Source organism: Hypanus sabinus, chromosome 5 (assembly GCF_030144855.1).
Source record: "Hypanus sabinus isolate sHypSab1 chromosome 5, sHypSab1.hap1, whole genome shotgun sequence".
NCBI lineage: Eukaryota > Metazoa > Chordata > Chondrichthyes > Myliobatiformes > Dasyatidae > Hypanus > Hypanus sabinus.
Window position 1 is genome coordinate 1,364,437 of NC_082710.1, and position 22,321 is coordinate 1,386,757.

The window sequence follows — 22,321 nt, forward strand, 5'->3', positions numbered from 1 at the left end:
ATAATTCTCCGTAACTTCCGCCACCCCCAACAGGATCCCATCACCAAGCACATCTTTTCCTCCCCCACTCTTTCTGCTTTCCGCAGGGATCACTCCCTACATGACTCCCTTGTCCATTCGGCCTCCCCCATCCCTTCCCACCAATCTCCCTCCCAGCACTTATCCTTGTAAGCGGAACAAGTGCTACACCTACCCTTACACTTCCTCCCTCACCACCATTCAGGGCCCCAGACAGTCCTTCCAGCCCCAGACATTTCACCTGTGAGTTGGATGATACTGCATCTGGTCCTCCCGGTGAGACCCGACACAGACTGGGAGACAGTTTCGCTGAACACCTATGCCCTGTCCGCCAGAGAAAGCAGGATCTCCCAGTGGCCACACGTCCCTCGGGATCAATAAAGTATGTCTGTCTATCTGTAATTCCACGTCCCATTCCCATTCTGATATGTCTACCCATGGCCTCCTCTACTGTCAAGATGAAGCCACACTCAGGTTGGAGGAACAACACTTTATATTCTGTCTGGATAGCCTCCAACTTGATGGCATGAACATTGATTTCTCTAATTTCCATTTATGCCCCTCCTCCCCTTCTTACCCCATCCCAAATCTATTTATTTATTAGTTTTTCCCTTTTCTTCTTTTCTCTTTTCCTCTCTCTGTCCCTCTCACAATCACTCTCCTTGCCTGCTCTCCATCTCCCACTGGTGCACCCCTCCCCCTTTCTATCTCCCTAGGCATCCCGTCCCATGATCCTTTCCCTTCTCCAGCTGTGTATCCCTTTTGCCAATCAACTTTCCAGCTCTTAGATTCATCCCTCCACTTCCTGTGTTCTCCTATCATTTCGGATCTCCCCCTCCCCCTTTCAAACCTCTTACTACCTCTTCTTTCCGTTAGTCATGACGACGGGTCTTGGTCTGAAATGTCGACTCTACTTCTTCCTATAGATGCTGCTTGGCCTGCTGCGTTCCACCAGCATTTTGTGTGTGTTACCTCATCTTCAGCTCTATTATCCACCTTTCCTACGATACTCTTGCATTGAAATATAATCAGCTCAGGACACTAGTTGTACCATGCTCAACCTTTTGATTCTTAACTTTGTCTGAGGTCTTAACGTCATCTGCCTCCACAACCTCTCCATTAACTGCTCTGGCACTAACAGCAAGGTCCCCATCCCGTTACTACTTAATTAAATATCTGTTCTGTATTCTGTACAAAAGATTGGAGGGTAAAAAAAAACAATCAGTTTATGCAGCTTGTATCATACATACCCAAGTTTCCTTCAGAAATGTTCAGTGCTTCTTGGTGTACCACACTTTGACATTCTTGTACATCAATCTACAAAAATCATATTTTAATACAAGTTTTTAAGAAAACAAAATAATTCATTTGTAACTTTTTGAGACCTGCATAAATTACAAAGAACAAATTCCATATCTTTAATGGGAATTGCATAAATTGGTAGAAAGAAAGCTGTTTAGTCCAAGCGCCATCTGCTCCAGGTTAAAGCAAAGATCCACAGCAAGAGGATTTTCAATTAGATCCACAGAATCTACAATAGTACTGCACAATATAAGAAAAATTATAACAAGGAACATATATTTTAAAAATTAAATGAGTAGTGCAAAAAAAGAGCAGAAACAGAGAAATAGTGTTCATGGGTCCACTGTGCATTCAGAAATCTGATAGCAGAGGGGAAGAAGCTGTTCCTAAAATGTTGAGAGTATGTTACTGAATAGTTAGGAGAATTACTCAGCAGATTCGTCTCCATTAGAACTGGAGTGCATTCATTTCCAATCTCACCAAGCATTTGTATGTTCAGTAATCTTTATTCTCCCATCCAAATGCTGGTCTAAAACTGAATTTTCTACAGCTCCCCAAATACTCTTTCCCGAATTTGTTTTTAAAAAGGACCTCATCTGCCTTTTTACAAAATAGTATAATTTATTAAATGGTACTAACGGTGGAGTTTCAAGATGGCGACGTAGACATCTGCCTTTTAGGCGCTCTTCATGTTTTAAGCTATAATCACCCTTTAATCAAATCTTTTCGTACCTAACTACATGGGTTGATATTTACGATTTATTTCTTTTTTAAAATAATACTTGATTTAATTTTTTCAAACTTAAAATGTCTGTACCTAAGAAATCGTCTAAAGACCCTATAACTCTTGATGCAATCTCCAGTCTTCTGGATACTAAACTGGATACTAAACTTGCAAGTCTGGAAAATAAACTTACTGCGAAAATGTCTGAGCTTGAAGATGTCGTTAGATCATTTGATACCAAGCTTCAATCGCTGGCAGCAGATATTGAACGGCATTAAGAAAAGTTTGCGGCTCTTGACAAGATAATTTGTGAAAAAATACGTACAATCGAAACTCTGGAGGAGAAGGTACGATCGACCGCTAAAATAGTGGAGCAGAATAAGTTTAAAATCACCGATCTTGAAAACCAATCTCGCAGACAGAACTTGCGTATTATTGGATTTCCCGAAAATGTTGAGTCTGGTGACTTAACTGAATATTTCTCTAACTTATTGTGGGAAATTTTTGGCGAGGACGCTTTGCGGGTTAAACCTACTATTGACCGTGCCCACAGAGTTCCGAGATTTTCGGCTACGAGAGACAAGCCACGAGCTGTGATTGTCCGTCTCCATTATCCTCGGGAGAAAGAGCTTTTAATTCGATTAGCTCATCAGAAAGGTATGATTTCTCACAAAAACAACAAGTTTCGTATTGTGGAGGATTATTCATTCGAGGTAATAAGGGCAAGAATCGCTTTTAAACCGGTGATGGCAGAGATTCATTCGATTGGACTTAAACAAGCTTTAAGATACCCAGCGAATCTCAGAATTACGTTGAATGATGACAGTCTGCGCTTCTTTAATACTCCGGAAGAAGCGAAGAAATTCGTTGAAGAATATCGGTCTTCTAGTACAAGTTGAACTATGCGTTATGTTGAAGAAGAATTTTTGGAGAGAAGACGCCATTCCGCTTTTAGGCTTTAACTTATGAAGCTGCGGTATAGCTTTTTACTTTGGTCTGTAGACCTGGTTTTTTGTTTATTATCATGATTTACAGATGCTCTTTTAATTTTACTATAATGTTTTTTTTAAATTACGTTTTTTTTTCCTCTGGATTAGATATACATGTTAAGATTTTGTAATAATGATTTATTTTTTAAGATGTCGTTTCTTTTTCCCATAAGACTTTGCTTTCCGTAAGCGTTTATTTGCCTGTATTTGAGAATGGGACGAATGCCTTGAATTTTTGGACCTTTTTTTATATATATTGTAGTGGTTATTCAATCCTTTTTTAATCTTATTTTGATGACCTTTTTTTTTAAAAAAAAGATTGGCGAATTTACATTTATATTCTGTAATATGGTCCTTTCAAAATGTCGTTACTTCTTCCCATAAGTCTGTTTTTGAAACGTCATTTTCTTATATTTGAATATGGAATCTTTTTTTTTAAAGGCATATTACACTACTTTAAATTTCAATGGTTATCCTTTTTTTTATTAATGATTTTTTGTTTTTTTATATTATTTTTTCATTTTGATTGATATATATTCTTTCTTTTTACAACCCTGTATTTATATCTGGGTGTTATATAGTTTCTCTTTTCTTTCTTTTCATGAAGTTGCCATCTTGAAAATGGGGGTAATATTAGTATTAGTTTGTGCGCCTGCCGCTTGGCTCTTTTTCGAGGGGTTGGGGGAGGGGATAGGGATCTTTTTTCACGCTTCTGCTTTTTATTTTTTTGCTTTTAGTTTATGGGCCGACTTTAAATTATTAATATTGTTGAGGTGTCATGTTCTCCGGTTGCTCCTGAATCATTTTTCCTTCTTCCTGAATTATGGGTTATGTGTCTTTTTAACCTTTTATGATATACACAACTAATATTGGCATGATGGATAAGTCTATTAACTTTATCTCTTGGAATACCAATGGTTTAAATCATCCGATTAAACGTAAAAAAATATTTAAAGTATTCCATAGACTAAACGCTAATATTATTTTTGCACAGGAGACCCATATTAGGAGGGAGGATAATCAACGTTTTTTTAGGCTCTGGAAGGGTCAACAATTTCACTCGAATTGTACCGCCAAAATTAGGGGTGTGTCTATTTTTATAGACCCCTCAATTTCGTTTACACATCATGAAATTATTTCTGATCCACAGGGCAGATTTTTGTTGATAACTGGTTCACTTTTTAATCGAAAAGTAGTTCTAGTTAATATTTATGCTCCAAACTTTGACTGCCCTGAATTTTTTAAATGTTTATTTACTTCCCTTCCTAATCTAAATGAATATATGTTGATAATGGGTGGAGATTTCAATTGTTGTTTGAATCCTTTGATGGATAGATCTAAACCTATCAGAATTCTTCCGAATAGATCAGCCTTACTTATTAATTCTTTTATGGTTGATTCGGGAATTACTGAAATATGGCGGTTTTTGAACCCTAAAGATAAAGAATTTTCATTTTTTTCACATGTATATCACTTATTCTAGAATTGATTATTTCCTTATTGATCATCGTTTATTAATAGATGTTACTGATTGTAAATATGATTCTATTACTATTTCGGATCATGCACCTTTGAAGTTACCTATCAAGATTTCGGACTTTTCCAATAATACTAGATCTTGGAGACTTAACGATACTTTGCCTCAAGACCCAGAATTTATCACCTACATAAAACAGCAAATTGACTTGTTTTTCTCAACAAACTATACTGAAGAGATTGACAGAGGAATACTTTGGGACTCTTTTAAGGCTTTTATCCGAGGACAAATTATCTCATATTCCGTTGGTAAAAGAAAACAAAGATATTTAGATATTGCTTTATAAGTGGATAAAATTAAAGAAATTGATAAGATTTATTCCGTGACTCCTACCAAAGAACTTTATAAGAAGAGAGTTGAGCTTCAAATGAAGCATAGCTTATTATTATCTTCTTCAATTGAGAATCAATTAATTAGGACCAGGGCTCAATTTTATATCCATAGTGATCGAGCTAGTAAACTGTTAGCTAATCAATTAAAAGCTATTTCGACTAAGCGACAAATTATTAAAATTCGTAAACAAGACGGTAATCTAACTACTGATCATAAAGAAATCAATAACACTTTTCAAGATTTTTATAAATCTTTATATCAATCAGAATTTGATGGCGATCTGTCCATGATGGATAATTTTTTTAACAATTTGAATATTCCCAAACTGACAGATGAAGATCGTAGCTTGTTTGATGCTCCTATCTCTATGGCTGAAATAGGAGAGGCTATCTCGTTAATGAATTCAGGGAAAGCTCCTGGTCCTGATGGTTATATTATAGAATTTTTTAAAACTTTTTCTTCTTCGCTTTCCCCTTGGTTATGTGAAATTTTTAATGATGCATTTGCTAAGATTACCTCAATCTTTTTATGAAGCTACTATCTCTCTAATTCTTAAAAAAGATAAGGATCCTACTTTATGTGCATCTTATCGCCCTATATCACTATTAAATGTAGACTCTAAGATCCTTACAAAAATTTTAGCCATTAGGTTAGAAAAGGTACTATCACAGATTATTTCAGAAGACCAAACTGGTTTTATTAGGAATCGGTATTCCTTTTTTAATGTTAGAAAATTGATTAATACAATTTATACTTCATCACCCATAATCCCAGAATGTGTTATTTCATTAGATGCTGAAAAAGCTTTTGATAGAGTTGAATGGACATACACGCTTTGAGATATTTTAATTTTAGTCCTAATTTTATATCATGGATCAAACTAATATATTATAAACCTGTTGCTTCTGTTCTTACAAATAATTTTTTTCAATTATCTCGTGGTACGACACAAGGTTGTCCCTTAAGTCCTTTATTATTTAATATCGCATTAGAACCTTTAGCCATTGCTATTCGTGAATCTCCTAATATTTTTGGTATTACCCGTAATGAGAAGTTATACAAGTTATCACTTTATGCTGATGACTTGTTGTTATATATTTCTGATCCTGACAGGTCTATTTCCGCTATTTTATCCTTGTTGGCTCAATTTGGTAGTTTTTCTGGTTATAAACTAAACTTGGATAAGAGTAATTTATTCCCTTTAAACGCGCAAACTTTATTGAATGATAGGATACCATTTAAAGTTGTTACTGATAACTTTATCTATTTAGGTATAAAAATTACCAAGAAATATAAAGATTTATTTAGACTGAACTTTTTACCTATGTTCCATCAAATTCAACAACTTACTACAAGATGGTCTCCCCTATCCTTATCATTAGTTGGTCGGATTAATGCTATTAAAATGATGATTTTACCGAAATTTTTATATTTATTTCAAGCTTTACCAATTTTTATTCCTAAATCTTTTTTTGATAATATTGATTCAAAAATTTCCTCATTTGTGTGGCAAAATAAAAACCCCAGGTTAAGTAAAAGGCAATTACAAAAATCTAAAAAAGATGGTGGTTTAGCTTTACCTAACTTTAGATTTTATTATTGGGCGAATAATATTCGTAACCTAATATATTGGAAATTAGATTTGGATTCACCATTGTGCCCACAGTGGGTAAATTTAGAATGCAATGAGGTACAGGGATATTCTCTATTCTCCATTCTTGGTTCTTCTCTTCCTACTGATTTAGTTAAATTCAATAAACAGATATCTAATCCTGTTGTCAAACATACATTACGAATTTGGTTTCAATTTTGTAAGTTTTTTACTCTGAAAAACTTTGTTCTTGATAGCCCTATCTTACTTAATTTTTTTTTCAAACCTTCTTTGACAGATCAAGCTTTTAGCATATGGAAAAGGAAAGGTATAAAATGTTTTCGTGATCTTTTTTTTGAAGGTAGTTTGATGTCTTTCGACCAACTTTCCAACAAATTTAAGTTACCTAAATCTAATTTTTTTTAGATATTTACAAATCAGAAATTTTCTACATAAAGTTCTACTATCTTTCCCCAATTCAACTTCAATGGATTTCTCAGATTTGATTTTTACCTTAAATCCTTGTCAGAAGGGATTAGTGGCTTTTATTTATAATATGATTATGAAGATACAACCAGAAATATCAGGTAGAATTAAACAAGAATGGGAAAAAGAACTTCAATATATCAACAGAAAAATGGGAAAAAATTTTACAAATGGTTAATTCTTCTTCTATATGTGCTAAACATGCTTTAATACAATTTAAAATTGTACATAGAGCTCATATGTCTAAAGATAAGCTTGCTCGATTCTATTCTCAAATTAGCCCTCAATGTGACACATGTCATTCAGATGTGGCTTCATTGACCCATATGTTTTGGTCATGTCCCACTTTACATAACTATTGGAAGGACATATTTGCTACCATTTCCTCAATTTGGAATATCGATTTACAACCTCATTTTATTACTGCAATTTTTGGTATACCAAATGAGGATGGCAATCAGTTTTCCCCTTCAATTAGACGAATGATTGCTTTTGTAACATTAATGGCCAGAAGGTCTATATTACAAAATTGGAAAGAAGTAAATCCTCCTACCACGTTTCAGTGGTTCTCTCAAACTATTTCTTATCTGAGCTTGGAAAAAAATTAGAAGCACTATTTTTGACTCATCAATTAAATTTGAAGAAACTTGGGGACCGTTCATTCGACATTTTCATATGAATTAATTTGACCTCTTCCTCTTCTCTCTGCTTATTCTTGTTCAGGTATGGTGTTCTGAAGTTTTTGACACTATCATATACTTATAAACTGTTATTATTGCCCATGTTAGTTTAGTTTAGTGTTTTTTTTTTCAATATATATTTTTTCTTGTATTTTTAAATTTTTTTTTCTTCTTTTGATGATTATTTTTATTTTTTTCATATATAATTATTATAGACTTGATTGATTAATATACTATTTTTTTGTTGTTGATATTTAATAGGATATTGTTATCTTATTATTAATGTAATCTCAAGTCTATTGCACTTATAACCTATTCACTATTATGTTATGTTTTCTTTACATATGAAATTCAATAAAAAGATTGAAAAAGAAAAAGAAATGGTACTAACAAGGCCAGATAGTGGCATAGTGGCATCAGCGCTGGACTTCGGAGCAAAGGCACACGAGTTTGAATCCAGCCGGCTCCAAAAAACCTGGAAAGGGATGGGCTCCGCCAGGTTTCAGATGCCCAAGACGCACTGTACGATGAGCAATAACCAAAAAGATCGGTGCAAAAAGCTTGTTGTGACGGTACCCTGATGACTACACCAGGAGTTAAAGGTGCGCACACACAACAAAGGATTTTATTGGCAATTTTATATTGGAATACATAGCAAAATTACTATTTAATAAGATCTACCCAAATTTCCTTGTCATAATCCAGATTCGTTAATTACATATACTGTGTAATGTGATAACAACCAGTACAACCTAAGGAAGTGCTGGGGCAGCCTGGTAATACTGCTCACCTTTGGGGAGTAACTCGAGCTCAAATCTTGTGCAGTTGTTTCTGTAGCCTCAATGGACAGTGTTGGATTAGCAATATGACAAAATGCCACTGCAGACTGTGCGCAGTATGTATCTGAGGAAATCCCTTGTTCAACATCCTGACTTTCAAATCTTGCGTCTGGTTGATTATGTGCTGAAGACATCCTAAAGACAGGTTTGACATCACACACACACACAGAAACAAACAATATTAATACATTTTAAACACAAGAGATTCTGCAGATGCTGGGAATCTAAAGCAACACACGCAAAATGCTGGAGGAACTCAGTTGGTCAGACGAAATGTATGGAAAGGAACAGACAGTCAATGTTTCGGGCCGAGGTTCTTCTTCAGCTCCTCACTTCAACTATTCATTTCCATAGATACTGCCTCCTCCAAGAAGACCACATCCTTGCCACAGTTTGGAGGCTTGCATGTCTTAATGATCTGTGAGAGCTACATTGTTTGGAGTCAGGACTTTATGTTTTGGCTCTTGGTAGGGTCACCCATGCACATCAGATCAAAGGGTAGAGGCCAGACCAGTCCACCAGTCCAAGGATTGGGGATTCAACTCAAGGTTAGCAACTGTTAGCGAAACAGCAATGAAGAATCCTTCTACATCTGTGTGTGACAGTAATGCTGAGTCTTCACCCGGGACTTGCATAACGACAATAGTGAAAACTGGGAGAAAGCTACTGGCATGATGAAGGAAGCCCTGAACTATTGCGATGTAACTGGCAGTAAGTAATAAGTGTTGCTGGCCTGCTATGTTCCTCCAGCATTTTATATGCTAATACATTTGTCTGTAAATAAAATCTATTTTAACTCACACACAAATTTCCTTACATTTCTGTTGTTTTTTTTTAAGACTCTGAAACAGATGCCAAAACAACCCAGCCAGATATTACAGGAATAGTTCAAGAATTTTCGTCCCTTACCTTTCACCCAGATACGCCGTCATATTCACTTGTTCTTCCCCCGCAACACCTTCCTCTTGTTCATCACATATTGATAACTCTTTACCACAGTTGTGGATGTTGCTGTCCACGGGCTCAGTATTACTCACTGTTACATACTGGTCTTTCTTGTCAGTTACTAACAAACTTAGCTTCTCAGTCAGATGCTGGGATCCATTTTCCATATGTTCAGTTCTATTTACTCCTCCTGCTTCTCCCACACATCTGCCTTGCTCATCAGATATCAGTAAATTTAACCTTTCACGCAGATGCTTAGACCCACTGTCCTGATGCTCTTCTCTGTTCATTTCATCGTCTTCTCCTACACATTTGCTTTGCTCATCAGACACTAACAATTTTAACCTTTCACTTAGAAGCTTGGTCGCATGGTCCAGATACTGAGATCTCCTTACTTGTTCGTCACTCACACATTTTTCTTGCTGATTGGTTATAGACATCTCACTTGATTCATCAGCTGTCATCTGATTTACGCTTACATTTTCTTCACTGCTGTCTGTTGTTAGCAGATGAACTGGCATCAAGTCATCACAATTTGTTTCTGCTTTAATACCTAGAATCACATTAGATTAGATTAGATTCAACTTTAACCCGAGTACAGATACAAAGCCAATGAAATGCAGTTAGCATCTAACCAGAAGTTCTAAGAATAGTGTTATTTACAAAATAATTGAGACTAAAAAGTGCTACAGCAGACAAATATAAAAGTACTGAGACAGTACAATATGGGTGCAATACCACTCAGCGCTGTGATGTGAGGTTCAGCAGGGTCAGAGCCTCAGGGAAGAAGCTCTTCCTGAGCCTGCTGGTGCAGGAGCAGAGGCTCCCGTAGTGTCCACCAGATGGGAGGAGAGTAAAAACTCCATGATTAGGATGAGATGCATCCTTGATAATACTTTTCGCCTTGCCCAAGCAGCGTTTATAGTAGATGTTCTCAATGGTGGGCAATTGTTGCACCTTTTCGATCAGGATGGAGGAGTTCAGGGACCAGATGAGATCATCGGAAATGTGGACACCAAGGAATTTGAAGCTTGATACACACTCCACTCCAGCTCTGTTGACGTAAATGGGGACACGAGTGTGGCTCCTAGCATGCCTGAACTCCACAATGATCCCCTTGGTCATCTGGGTGTTAAGGGCCTGGTTGTTGTTGGTACACCACGCAGCCAGATGCTGGACCTTGTCTCTGTAGGCCGTCCCATCATCCCCTCTGATCAAGCCAACCACCATGTACCATGTACATTAGAACCATGTACCAGAACATAGTCATAGGTGAGAAGAGAGTACAGAAGAGAGCTCAGCACACAGCCTTGAGGCACGCTGGTACTCAGGGTGAGAATGGAGGAGGAGAGGTTGTCTAACTTAAGAGATTGGGGTCTGTTAGTCAGAAAGTCCAAGGTCCAATTACAGAGGGATGAGCTGATACCAAGCTGCAAGTTTGGTGATCAGCTTGGAGGGGATCACAGTATTGAATGCCGAACTAAAGTCAATGAACAGCAACTATACATGCAGCAACAATTAGTAATTCTCTGCACTAACATTTTCTCTTAGAAAAATAGTGGCAGCTGTACTGAGAGTTATTTGCCCCAAAATAAAAATAATGTGCTTAAAGTGGTGAGTTTATCATTTCTGCGAGGACTTGAAAGGTTTGTAAATCAGGAACATCAATATTAAATGCAGCATTATTACCTTAAGCTGAATTTCTTGAGTTGAATACCTTGTTCCTCAAACAAAATCTACATTTATAAGCAAACTGAGCACACATTTGTTTTTGTCATAAACGTATTTCAAATATCAACAGTTATTTCCAAAAGGATTGCACTTAACATTATTTCTCAGTATAATCACTGCATCCAGAGAGCCGTGCTTGTCACATGACAGCACTGCCCTCACCTGGTCGGAAGTCACAGCACCTGCCAATCAGCATTTCGCCCTGCCAACTAATCAATGCACACTTAACCATCGGCCACCTTAATTGGATTAACCCGTCTAGCACTAAGCCGTTGCCCCCCCCCCCCCCCCCCCCCGGTGAATCACCTGGGCTGGGCCCTCCAAACCCTCTAACCGATAAAGGGTGCTACATGTGCTTGGCTCACTCTTATTTTGCCATCCTTGAGGGACCACCCTGCTTCACTCCAGACTGAAGACTGCAGGACAGCACTGGAGACACGTGGTAAGCTGTGCATTGAATAGGGTTGTGGGAGTGTTTATTGTTGCCCATTTAGCAGAGAGCTATACCTGCCCTTGGTCAAGGGGTGGCAGGTATTGTAGTTACTTTTCCCTTGCTTGTTTGTGTACCTGTACTCTGTCCCCACGCAGTTTTCCCGTGTATTGTACTGCTGACCTGACTTTTCCCACATTCATCTATTCCAAGCGTGTTTGTGCGAATATTGTAGTCACTTGTGTTGCTCCCAAGCTTTTCTCCCATTGTACATAAACTCATTATTATTAAAACTGTGTCCAGAGCTCTTGCCTTTGAGACCCAAAGAATCTGTCTCATTTCCATCACAACAGTCACCCACACTGTCCATACTACACAATTCTGAAATAAGTTTTAAATTTATAATTCAGTATATTTACCCTATGTGCACACGTATTCAAACAGATTAATCATAGAGAGCTTGTGATGACTTAATCTATGAAATTACCAACACACACAAAATGCTGGTGGAACACAGCAGGCCAGGCAGCATCTATAATGAGAAGCACTGTTGACCCTTCATCAGGTCCTGACGAAGGGTCTCGGCCCAAAACGTTGACAGTGCTTCTCCTTATAGATGCTGCCTGGCCTGCTGTGTTCCACCAGCATTTTGTGTGTGTTGTTTGAATTTCCACCATCTGCAGATTTTCTCGTGTTTGTTCTATGAAATTAACAGTTTATTTCAACAAATATAACATTTTTCATTGTAAACAATAAAGATTGCTCATTGGGCTCCGCCCATTTTGCATACCATGCTTTTCCTTTGTCAATGCCTCTCCAGTTGGCTCTATAAAGCTTTGCATTTCTTCACTCTCTGTGGTAGGACAGGGCTTTTTTGTTCGGCTTCTAGAAGAGGAATTGCTGAGATTGGGTTTTGGTTTCAGAAACCTGCCCCTTCTTCTGGCTACGTTGTTGTGTGCACCAGCAGGTTCTTCAGTAACTAAGGAACTACAAATTAAAAAAATTAACTCTTTAGGTATGAAATAGAAATAAACTATTTTAATAGAAATGCATTATAAAACCACTCAAAATATTTTTTGAAAAACACATTTACAATGAGAAATTCAAGTAAAGGAAAACAGTGTCAGAAAATCATCAATTTTCACTGGGCAAAAGGATATCTGGTGTTTGTCCATACCCAGCTTCAGCTTTGAACAAGCTTGTGGATCAGAGGACAGAGAGAATTCGGAAGAAACTCAAACTTGGGGAAAAAAAAACATTGCACTGTATGTGGAATAGAGCTGAGCATCTGGAAGGACAATTTCCCAACAGTACAACACAGGTTTGCTTTGAGAGTAAGCACCAGATCTAAAATAGTTACACTTTACAGCATCCCCTCCCCCAACCTTTTTCTTCTGGCTCCTGCCCCCTTCCTTTCTAGTCCTGATGAAGAGTCTCATCGACTTTGAACATGGTCGGCACAGCTTTGTGGGCCGAAAGGCCTGTATTGTGCTGTAGGTTTTCTATGTTTCTATAACTGTTTATTCATTTCTGTAGATGTGGCCTGACCCGAGTTCCTCCAGCATTTTCTGTGTGTTGATCTGGATTTTCAGCATCTGTAGAATCTCGTGTTTTTTGTGGTGTTAACCTAGTGGCATTCTATTTACACCACACATGAATGGATTAGAGTAACATAAAGTGGTGAGCAAGTTATGAAGACAGTTACTTTGCCTTTCCTACTGATACTACGGCTATTACCTAGAACCAGCTTTAGTTGATTCTCCTTTTGGAAGAAGAAGTTCTTGTGAGTCCAGTTCAGCCTTCAGCTCTCTCTCTGCAAGAACATTCTGAGGTTCAGGTCTGTCAGGCTTATCACCAACACTCTCAGCACTACACACTATGATCTGCAGGGAAGGAACTTCACCAGCAAGGCCAGATTCTTCCTGCAAGCTCTTCTGGTCCACACAGATCACACCTGTAAATGCAGAACCAAGCTCAGCACAGCTGCTCTCCCCATCTGTAGAGAAAAAAACACAGGAGTTAACCTAGTCAGAAAACAGAAACTGCTCAGTACTTTGAGACTTGTGACACTATAAACATATCTTCTGAACAGACTCACTACCTATCGATCATTTGCACGGAGGACCATTTATTCATGAGAACAAGATATTTACTTAAACATTTTCTAAGTCTAGAACTTGAAAATACACTGATGAGTTCAGATTCTTTTAAGGAGAAAAATTAGTTACCAGCACATGAAGCATGATTTAGAGAGAAAAATCTTTTGATCATTTCTAAAATGGGTGTGTTACTCCGGTATCACATAGATCATGTACCTAACAAAGTGGCCACTATCTGTATTTTCATGGCCTTCTGCTGCTGTAGCCCATCCACTTCTAAGTTTGATGTGTTGCCAGAGAAAGGTAACTACGTGTGATGGTCCCTCTCTCCCCCTCTTGTCCACTGCTCCCACAGGAAGATTCCTGCGCTCATATGGACACTCTCTGCGTCTCACTTGATGTCACCAGAGGATGATGTTGGAAGCCTGGATCTTGGACAAGGTTTAATCGACAATTTGTAGATTGGGCACTATAATTCATGTTATGCTTTTTCTGGTTTCTCGTCGTTCCTATTTTGTATGATTTTGATTGGGGCAGACTGGCTTTGTGGCCTGAAGTTAATGAACGAATCTTTCGGATGATTTGAGGTTTGGAGTTTTATAACCTGTGTTTTTCCTTTTCACCATTTGCACGATTTGTGTTTTTTTGCACATGGGGGGGGGGGGGGTTGATGATTTTCCTTTCATGGCTGTCGAAAAGACGACAAATCTCAGGGCTATTTAACCACGCAGAACAATTTTTTTTTATGCACCACTATAAACTGCAGAGACCACTGAACATGAAAATCTCAGAGGTCAGCAGTTTCTGAGATACTCAAATCATCCTATCCAATCATTCCACAGCAAGAGCATTTTTGTATCAGATATATAAAAGTGCAAATCTATGTCAAACCTTTGTTATTTAGTCTTTGTGATACTGAATTAACAACCTATGTTCCCCCTAAGCTGTGAGCGTGTGCACGCACACACGTTTTTCAACCAGCGCACAAAGGAAATTAACGTGCGCACAAAAGGTTAGTTACCTAAGATAATGCAGTAATTAATAATTATACTTATTGAAAATCCTTTAGCTAAATGTTTCTGTTAACTAGTTAGTCCATTTTTCAAATACCACAATGCACGTCACTAATTTACGTCACCTCACCTTTCTTGTTCCAGTTTGTACAGCTGCATCACGGCGGCAGCCATCTTTGGCGGACAGTGTTCATATCATAAAGTTCACAAAGATCTGTTACAAATCCTGTAGATAGCTTACTAAGTTTTTATTGCAAAAAAATTGTTTCACTATGTCGAATTCAAAAGAAGCGAAGGGCATGAAGCGCAAAAGAACTGCAAATTTGTTTAAAGTTTTGCTAAGCCAACAATGTGAAGAAAACATCACAGTAGTTACAAGTTCGCTGTTGACATTTATAAATAGTCTTTGTGTTCATTTAGAAGAAAGGTTTCCTGAAGATGAGGTACAAGAACGGTCAGCTTTTGATTTCTCCGCAATTGCAGATTGTGACTTCACATTTGGCGATGAACAAGTTAATGCCTTATGTCTAAAATATCATGATTTTCTAGCTAAAAATACTGTAATAGTTTAATGATTTCAACTTGTCCATGCAAGAAAAATTTAAATCCAAACTGATTTCAAACTTTGCTTAAATGGTGGCATTTATATTTCAAAATGAAATTTTGTGACCTTGCACAGTTGATGAACATTGGGGAAACCTTTCTTGAGTCTAGTGTGGATGGTGAACGAGGTTTTAGCCTAATGAATCAACTCAAAAACAAACTGAGAAACCGTTTAGGTGAATGTTATTTGGATATGTTAATGAGAATCAAAAGCTTTCAATTGGATGGAAGTTCTATTAGTCTAGATAGAGTTTACAAAGAATGGGTAAATGCCAAAGACAGGAGAGAGAAAAAAATAACTGAGTGACTTAAGTATGTAATGTTATTTTGTTGTTATTCTGTGCAGTGTTATGTCAAATATTTTGTAAACCTACATAAACTGTGCTATGTGTGCATTCAGTGCACACATACTTTTGTCACAGGAAAAAAAATTTGCACAACCTAAGATTTTTGTGCACACTGACTACTAAAAATTAGAGGGAACATTGTTAATAACCTATTTTATAAATGAGCAAAACAAATGTCAGGTTCTTACATACACCCTGTGTCCATAAGACTGTAAGACATAGAAGAAGAATTAGGCCATTTGGCCCATCTGCTCCGCCATTCAATCATGGCTGATCCTTTGTCCCCCTCCTCAGCCCCACTCTCCGGCCTTCTCCCTGTAACCCTTGATGTTGTGGCCAATGAGAACCTATCAAGCTCTGTCTTAAATATAACCAATGACCCAGCATCCACAGCTGCCTGTGGTAACAAATTCCACAAATTCACTACCATCTGACTAAAGGAATTTCTCCACATCTGTTTTAAATGGACGTGCCTCTCTCCTCTCTCTCACACCTACTCTGTCCAGGCATTTCAACATTCAAAAAGTTTCAATGGGATTCCCTCATCCTTCAAATTACAGCAAATACAGACCCAGAGCTATCAAATGTTCCTCATAAGATAACCCTTTCATTCCCAGAATCATCCTTGTGAACCTCCTCTGAACCCTCTCCAATGCCAGCATATCTTTTCTTGGATGAGGAACCCAAAACTGTTCACAATACTGCCAGTGCCCCATAAAGCCTCAGCATCACATTCCTGCTCTTGTATTCTAGACCTCTTGGAATGAATGCTAACTCTGCATTTGCCTTCCTCACCACCAACTCCACCTACAAGTTAACCTTTAAGGTGTTCTGCACAAGGACTCCCAAGTCCTTTTGCATCTCAGGTTTTTGGATTTTTTCCCCAATTTAGAAAACTCTGCACTTTAAATTCTACTACCAAAGTGCTTGACAATGTATTTTCCAAACTTTTTAATTTGCACTTTCTTGCCCATTCTCCTAATCTTCTGCAGCCTACCTGTAACCTCAACAATACCTGCCCCTCCACCAATCTTCGTATCATCAGCAAACTTGGCAACAAAGCCATCCATTCCATCATTTAAATCACTATACAGAACATAAAAAGCAGTCTCAACACCGACCTCTGCATAACACCACTAGTCATTGGCAGCCAAGCAGAAAAGGATCCTTTTATTCCCACTCGCTGCCTCCTACCAATCAGCCAATTCTCTAACCACGTCAGTAACATTCCTGCAATACCATGGGCTCTTAACTTGGTAAGCAGCCTCATGTGTGGCACCTTGTCAAAGGCCTTCTGAAAGTCCAAATATACAACATTCTCTACACACCTTTATCTATCCTACTTGTAATCTCCTCAAAGAATTACAACAGGTTCGTCAGCCAAGATTTTCCCTTAAGGAAACCATGCTGACTTTGTCCTAGCTTGTTCTGTGCTTCCAACTACTTCATAACCTCGTCCCTAACAATTGACTCCAATATTTTCCCAACCGCTAAGATCAGGCTAACTGGTCTATAATTTCCTTTCTTAAGGAGTGGAGTGAGATTTGTACTTTTCCAGTCCTCTGGCACCATGCCAGAGTCCAATGATTTTTGAGAGATCATTAATAAAGCCAACAATCTCTCCCGCTACCTCTTTCAGAACCCTAGAGTGCAGTTTATCTGGCCTGGGTTACTTATGTATCCTTGAGTCTTTAGTTTTTTGAGCACCTTCTCCCTCATAATGGTAACTGCACTCACACCCTTCAACATCTGGCACACTGCTAGAGTGCTCTGCTCTCTGTGAAGACTTAAGCAAAATACTCACTTAGTTCATCTGCCGTCTCCTTGGCTCCTGGTATTATTTCTCCAACTACAGTTTCTAGCATCCTACATCCACTCTCATCTCTTTTATTTTTTTACATACTTGAAAATGCTTTTACTATGCACTTTGATATTGTTTGCCAGCTTGCTTTCATATTTTATCTTTTCCCTCCTAATGATTCTTTTGTTCTCAGTAGGGTTTTAAAAACTTCCCAGTCGTTTGACGTCCAACTCATTTTTGCTTTATTGTATGCCCTCTCACAAGCCTTTACACTAGCTTTGACTTAACTCATCCTGGGCACTGACTACCTGCAAGTCCAATGGAAATGAATGTTTGTGACAGCTCATAATATAGTGGCATTACATTACTAATGCTTGAAAAATCCACATGAAAATTAGTACTCACCTTGATTTGGGCCTTCATTTGGAACTTCAAAAACTTCCTGTAGAATGAATAATTCCAAATTATTTTCTGATAAATATCAATTTTAAAGCAGCAACTGATTGTGAATATTTGCTCTAGATCCATAATTAAAATCTAGACTGTGTGACAGACTGCCATAATGCATAATGTGAGGATTAAAACGAATGTCTTTAAACCAGTGCAGAGAATACACTAATATTCACAAATTAGTATTTTCAGATATTTTGCAGCCTTATTTTTAAAATTTTAACCTGTAAAGTGCATTAGTACCTTTAACTTAATGCACTTTTGAAACTATTTTTAAAACTTGCTTTTGCCATGATTTATTTACTCAGGGCACAGCTGCCAATGATTCTCTAACATTATCTAAATAACTGCATTAACGCTTCGTCGAAAACAATTGTGGAAACTTGCACTTACAACAAAAAGTTCAATCTGGTCAGCAGTTGCTGGGCGGTAATCTTCCTCTGGAATAAAGGTGCAAGACTGACTGGCTTCACGTTTATCACGTAACTCAAGAAGTGAGTGTTCAGCTTCTCTAGTACAGTTCTTGTCTGAGACATTAAGGGCTATTTCAAGCTGTGTGTGATAAATGGGAGTGAGAGGTATGGAAAAGTTTCCAAATAAAACACATTTTAAAGCCGCATTTCTTGTTTACAGTCGGTTTTACTAAATTGCACAATTGCACTAAATTTTAGTCTCGGTTAGTTTAGAATTATCAACTCAACTACCTACAAGAAATGCAGGTTTCTGGTACAAACATAAGGAAAATTGATGTAGAATTAAATCAACATAAAGATAAAGCAACCATGAACAAATAATACCAAATCAACTGTGAAAAATAGTAATTCCTTGTATTACTCTTGTTAATGGAATAAATTAACATCATATAAACAATTCTTATGGAAACTATTGTCAAGGGATTGGAATAGGAGCGACAGGTGCCAATGAGAGATCACAGATACAGCTTCAAATGAAGGCAAGCCGCTACCCCCAGGAGAGGTGGGAAAGAAGACGTGATTGAATCAAAGCTGGTGGACAGAACAGGCAACAAGAAAGCTTACAAGTATAATTCAAGTGATATGAATTAAAATTATGCAAACATAATGAATATTCCTCACTGAGATTGAATTTATAACATAATCTCATGGTAGCACAGATATTGCATAAAATATTCTATTTGAACTATTAAGTTATTCAGATTAGAAGGCAATTGCATGAAATATCATATCAATTAGTTCCACGTAATTTACGGTAAGATCAAAATAGTAAAAATGAACCTGAACAGATTAACCTGCAACAAGAAAAAGTGACCCGTAAAGCAGAGATCATGAAAACCGGGGGGGGGTGAATTCACAAATACATTCAACAATAGGAAATCTGAGGTGCAAAGCAGAGGTTGAACATTTGAACTATTTTCTCTGGAACAGTGCAATTTAATAGAGAAAGAGTATTTCGTTGAGCAGTTTAACACAGTGCAGGCCCTTTGGCCCACAATATTGTACCAACCCTTTAACTTACTCTGAGATCAACCTAACCCTTCTACCCTTCTCTCTCACAGAGCCCTCCATTTCATTTAATATACAGGGACCTATCCAAGAAGTTGATTTAAACACAGTAGAAGGTCCTTTATACACTCAGTGGCCACTTTATTGATTACCTCCTGTAATGCAGTGGGCAGTGAGTGTAACCCATCCACTTCAAGGTTCAATGTGTTGTGTAGTCAGAATTGCTCCTCTGTACACCACTGTTGTAGTGTGGTTATTTGAGTAAATGTCGCCATCCTGTCAGCTTTATTTGAGTAAATGTCGCCATCCTGTCAGCTTGAACCAGGCTGGCCTTTCTTCTCAAACCTGTCTCATTAAGAAGGGGCTTTCATTCACAGAACTACTACTTGCTAGATGCTTTTTGGTTTAAAGCTATCTCGTAGACATTCTATAAATTCCCTCAGGATCCAGCACCAACCTGATTTTCCTTACCTACTTGAATATTGAAATTCCCCCCCATGATAATCATAACATTATCCTTTTTACATGAACTTTCTATCTCCCATTGTAAATTGTTTACAGCTCTGAATATACTCCCATCAGGGTCTTTTTACTCCTGCAGTTTCTTAGCTCTACCAACAACAATTTTACATCTTCTGAACCTAAATCACCACTTTCTATGGATTTGATTTCACTTTTTACCAACAGAGCCACCTGCCCTACTTGCCTACCTATCTTGTCATTTTGACACAATGTGCATCTTTGGATGTTAAGCTCCAAACTTTGCTCTTCTTTCAGCCCCGACTCAGAGATGCTCTCAACACCATACCTGTGCTACAAAATAATCTACCTCATTTCATATACTATGTGAACTCAAACATAACACATTCTGTCCTGTTTTCATCACCCTTTTAAATAATGCTCCCATGATACTATTCAACTCATTCCACTGATTACAGTTTTGCCTTATCATCTGTTTTTCTTCACAGTCTCACTACACACTGCACCTACGTTCCCACACCCCCCCCAATCAAATTAGTTTAAACACTCCCAATTGCTACTAGCAAACCTTTCAGACAGACAGACATATTTTATTTATCCTGAGGGAAATTGATTTCGATACAGTGGCACCAACCAAGAATAGTATAGAGATATAGCAATATAAAACCATAAATAAATAATAAGTAAATTATGACAATTGGAAATAAGTCCAGGACCAGCCTATTGGCACTGGGTGTCTGACCCTCCGAGGGAGGAGTTGTAAAGGTTGATGGCCACAGGCAGGAATGACTTCCTATGACGCTCAGTGTTGCATCTCAGTGGAATGAGTCTCTGGCTGCATGTACTCCTGTGCCTAATCAGTACATTATGGAGTGGATGGGAGACATTGTCCAAGATGGCATTTAACTTAGACAGCATCCTCAAGGACATTAGCCCCCTCAGGTTCAGTTGTAACCTGTCCTTTTTGTACAGGTCATACCTTCCTCAGAAGAGATCCCAATGATCCAGCAATCTGAAAACCTGCCCCCTGCATCAGTTCCTCAGCCACGCATTCATCTGCCAAATCATCCTATTCTTACCCTAACTGGCACTTGGGACAGGCAGAAATCCAGAGATTACTACCCAGGATGTCCTGCTTTCCAGCTTTCTACCCATCTCCCTATATTCTTTCTTCAGGACCTGCTCGTTTTCCCTACCCACAGTATGTCGTTGGTACCAATATGTACCATGACTTTGGACTTCCCCTTTAGAATCCTATGGACACAATCTGAGACATCCCTGACCTTTCATGTCCACAGAATCCCATATCACCTCTGCACTCCTTTTCTTCCCCCTTCCCTTCTGAGCCTCTCCTGACAGTCACCTAAGAACCTGACACCTGCAAGTTAGGAGCGACTATCTCTCTACAGTTCCTATCTATCACTTCCTCATTCTCCCGTAAGACCCAAAGGTCATTGAGCTGCAGCTCCTCAGAGACCATGATAACTAACTGGAGCTTCATGCAGATGTAGTTACCAAGGAGACTGGATGCCTCCCAGAGTTCCAGCATCTCACACGAAGAACATATCACTAACCCTGGATCCTTTCTCACTGCACCACCTATGTACTAACAGATAAAACAGAAATATAATTATTAGTGCCTTGAGTATTCAATCCCACAACTACTTTCACATTTTACTGTTTCATTTTTAAATTTAAAATACATTGAAATTGGATTTTTGAGCTAATCTACAAAACATTGTGCATCATGTCAAATCAAAAGAAAGATTCCAAAACCTGTCAACAATTTACTAAAAATTTAAAACCAAAAATAAGAATCTGAAAAAGTATTCATCCCCTTTGCAATTAGTACACTAATTTTCCTCAGAAGCAATATGGGGAGGACAGTAACAGACTTACTGATTACATCACTAGCTACATTAACACTGTAATACCATTAAGAACTATTCGCTGCTTCCCTAACAGCAAACCATGGGTCACCAGTGATCTAAAGGCTCTTCTCAATTGCAAAAAGAGAGCCTTTAGATCAGGAGACAGGGAGGAATTGAAACATGTGCAAAGGGAGCTGAAGGAGAAGATCAAGGCGGCTAAGGAGGAATACAGGAGAGAGCTCGAGAACGAGCTTGGGCAGAGTAACACATGCAAGGTATGGAGAGGCATGAAGAATTTTATTGGCTTCAATCAGCCTAGCTGTGGAGCAGCTGTGAATAGGTTCATGAGTTAAACCAATTCTTCAGTAGGTTTGACAACTGCCCTCCTGTTCACATCCCCTCAGCAAACCAGTATACATGCACAGGCACCAAGTGCTCACCCTGCACCAACACCTCCCCTCCTCCAATTCAACACGTGGATGAACAACACTGGCTACCACTGTTCACATCCCTTCCTTGCACTGAACCTCCCATCCACACCACCATATACCAATGCTACTGACCCAATCTT

General features: G+C 38.2%; 1 protein-coding gene across 1 annotated transcript in view; it reads right to left on the reverse strand.

Moving 5' to 3' along the window:
* Window positions 1–22,321, reverse strand: part of LOC132393882 (transcription factor TFIIIB component B'' homolog) — a 143,306-nt gene that overhangs the window by 43,313 nt on the left and 77,672 nt on the right. The window contains exons 18-24 of the mRNA XM_059969288.1: window positions 18,312–18,470; window positions 17,874–17,910; window positions 13,343–13,601; window positions 12,396–12,592; window positions 9,409–9,997; window positions 8,451–8,634; window positions 1,269–1,335 (exon numbers count right to left, since the gene is read on the reverse strand). Of these exons, the coding sequence (XP_059825271.1) occupies window positions 1,269–1,335; window positions 8,451–8,634; window positions 9,409–9,997; window positions 12,396–12,592; window positions 13,343–13,601; window positions 17,874–17,910; window positions 18,312–18,470 (1,492 nt within the window). The remainder of the gene's footprint in view (window positions 1–1,268; window positions 1,336–8,450; window positions 8,635–9,408; window positions 9,998–12,395; window positions 12,593–13,342; window positions 13,602–17,873; window positions 17,911–18,311; window positions 18,471–22,321) is intronic.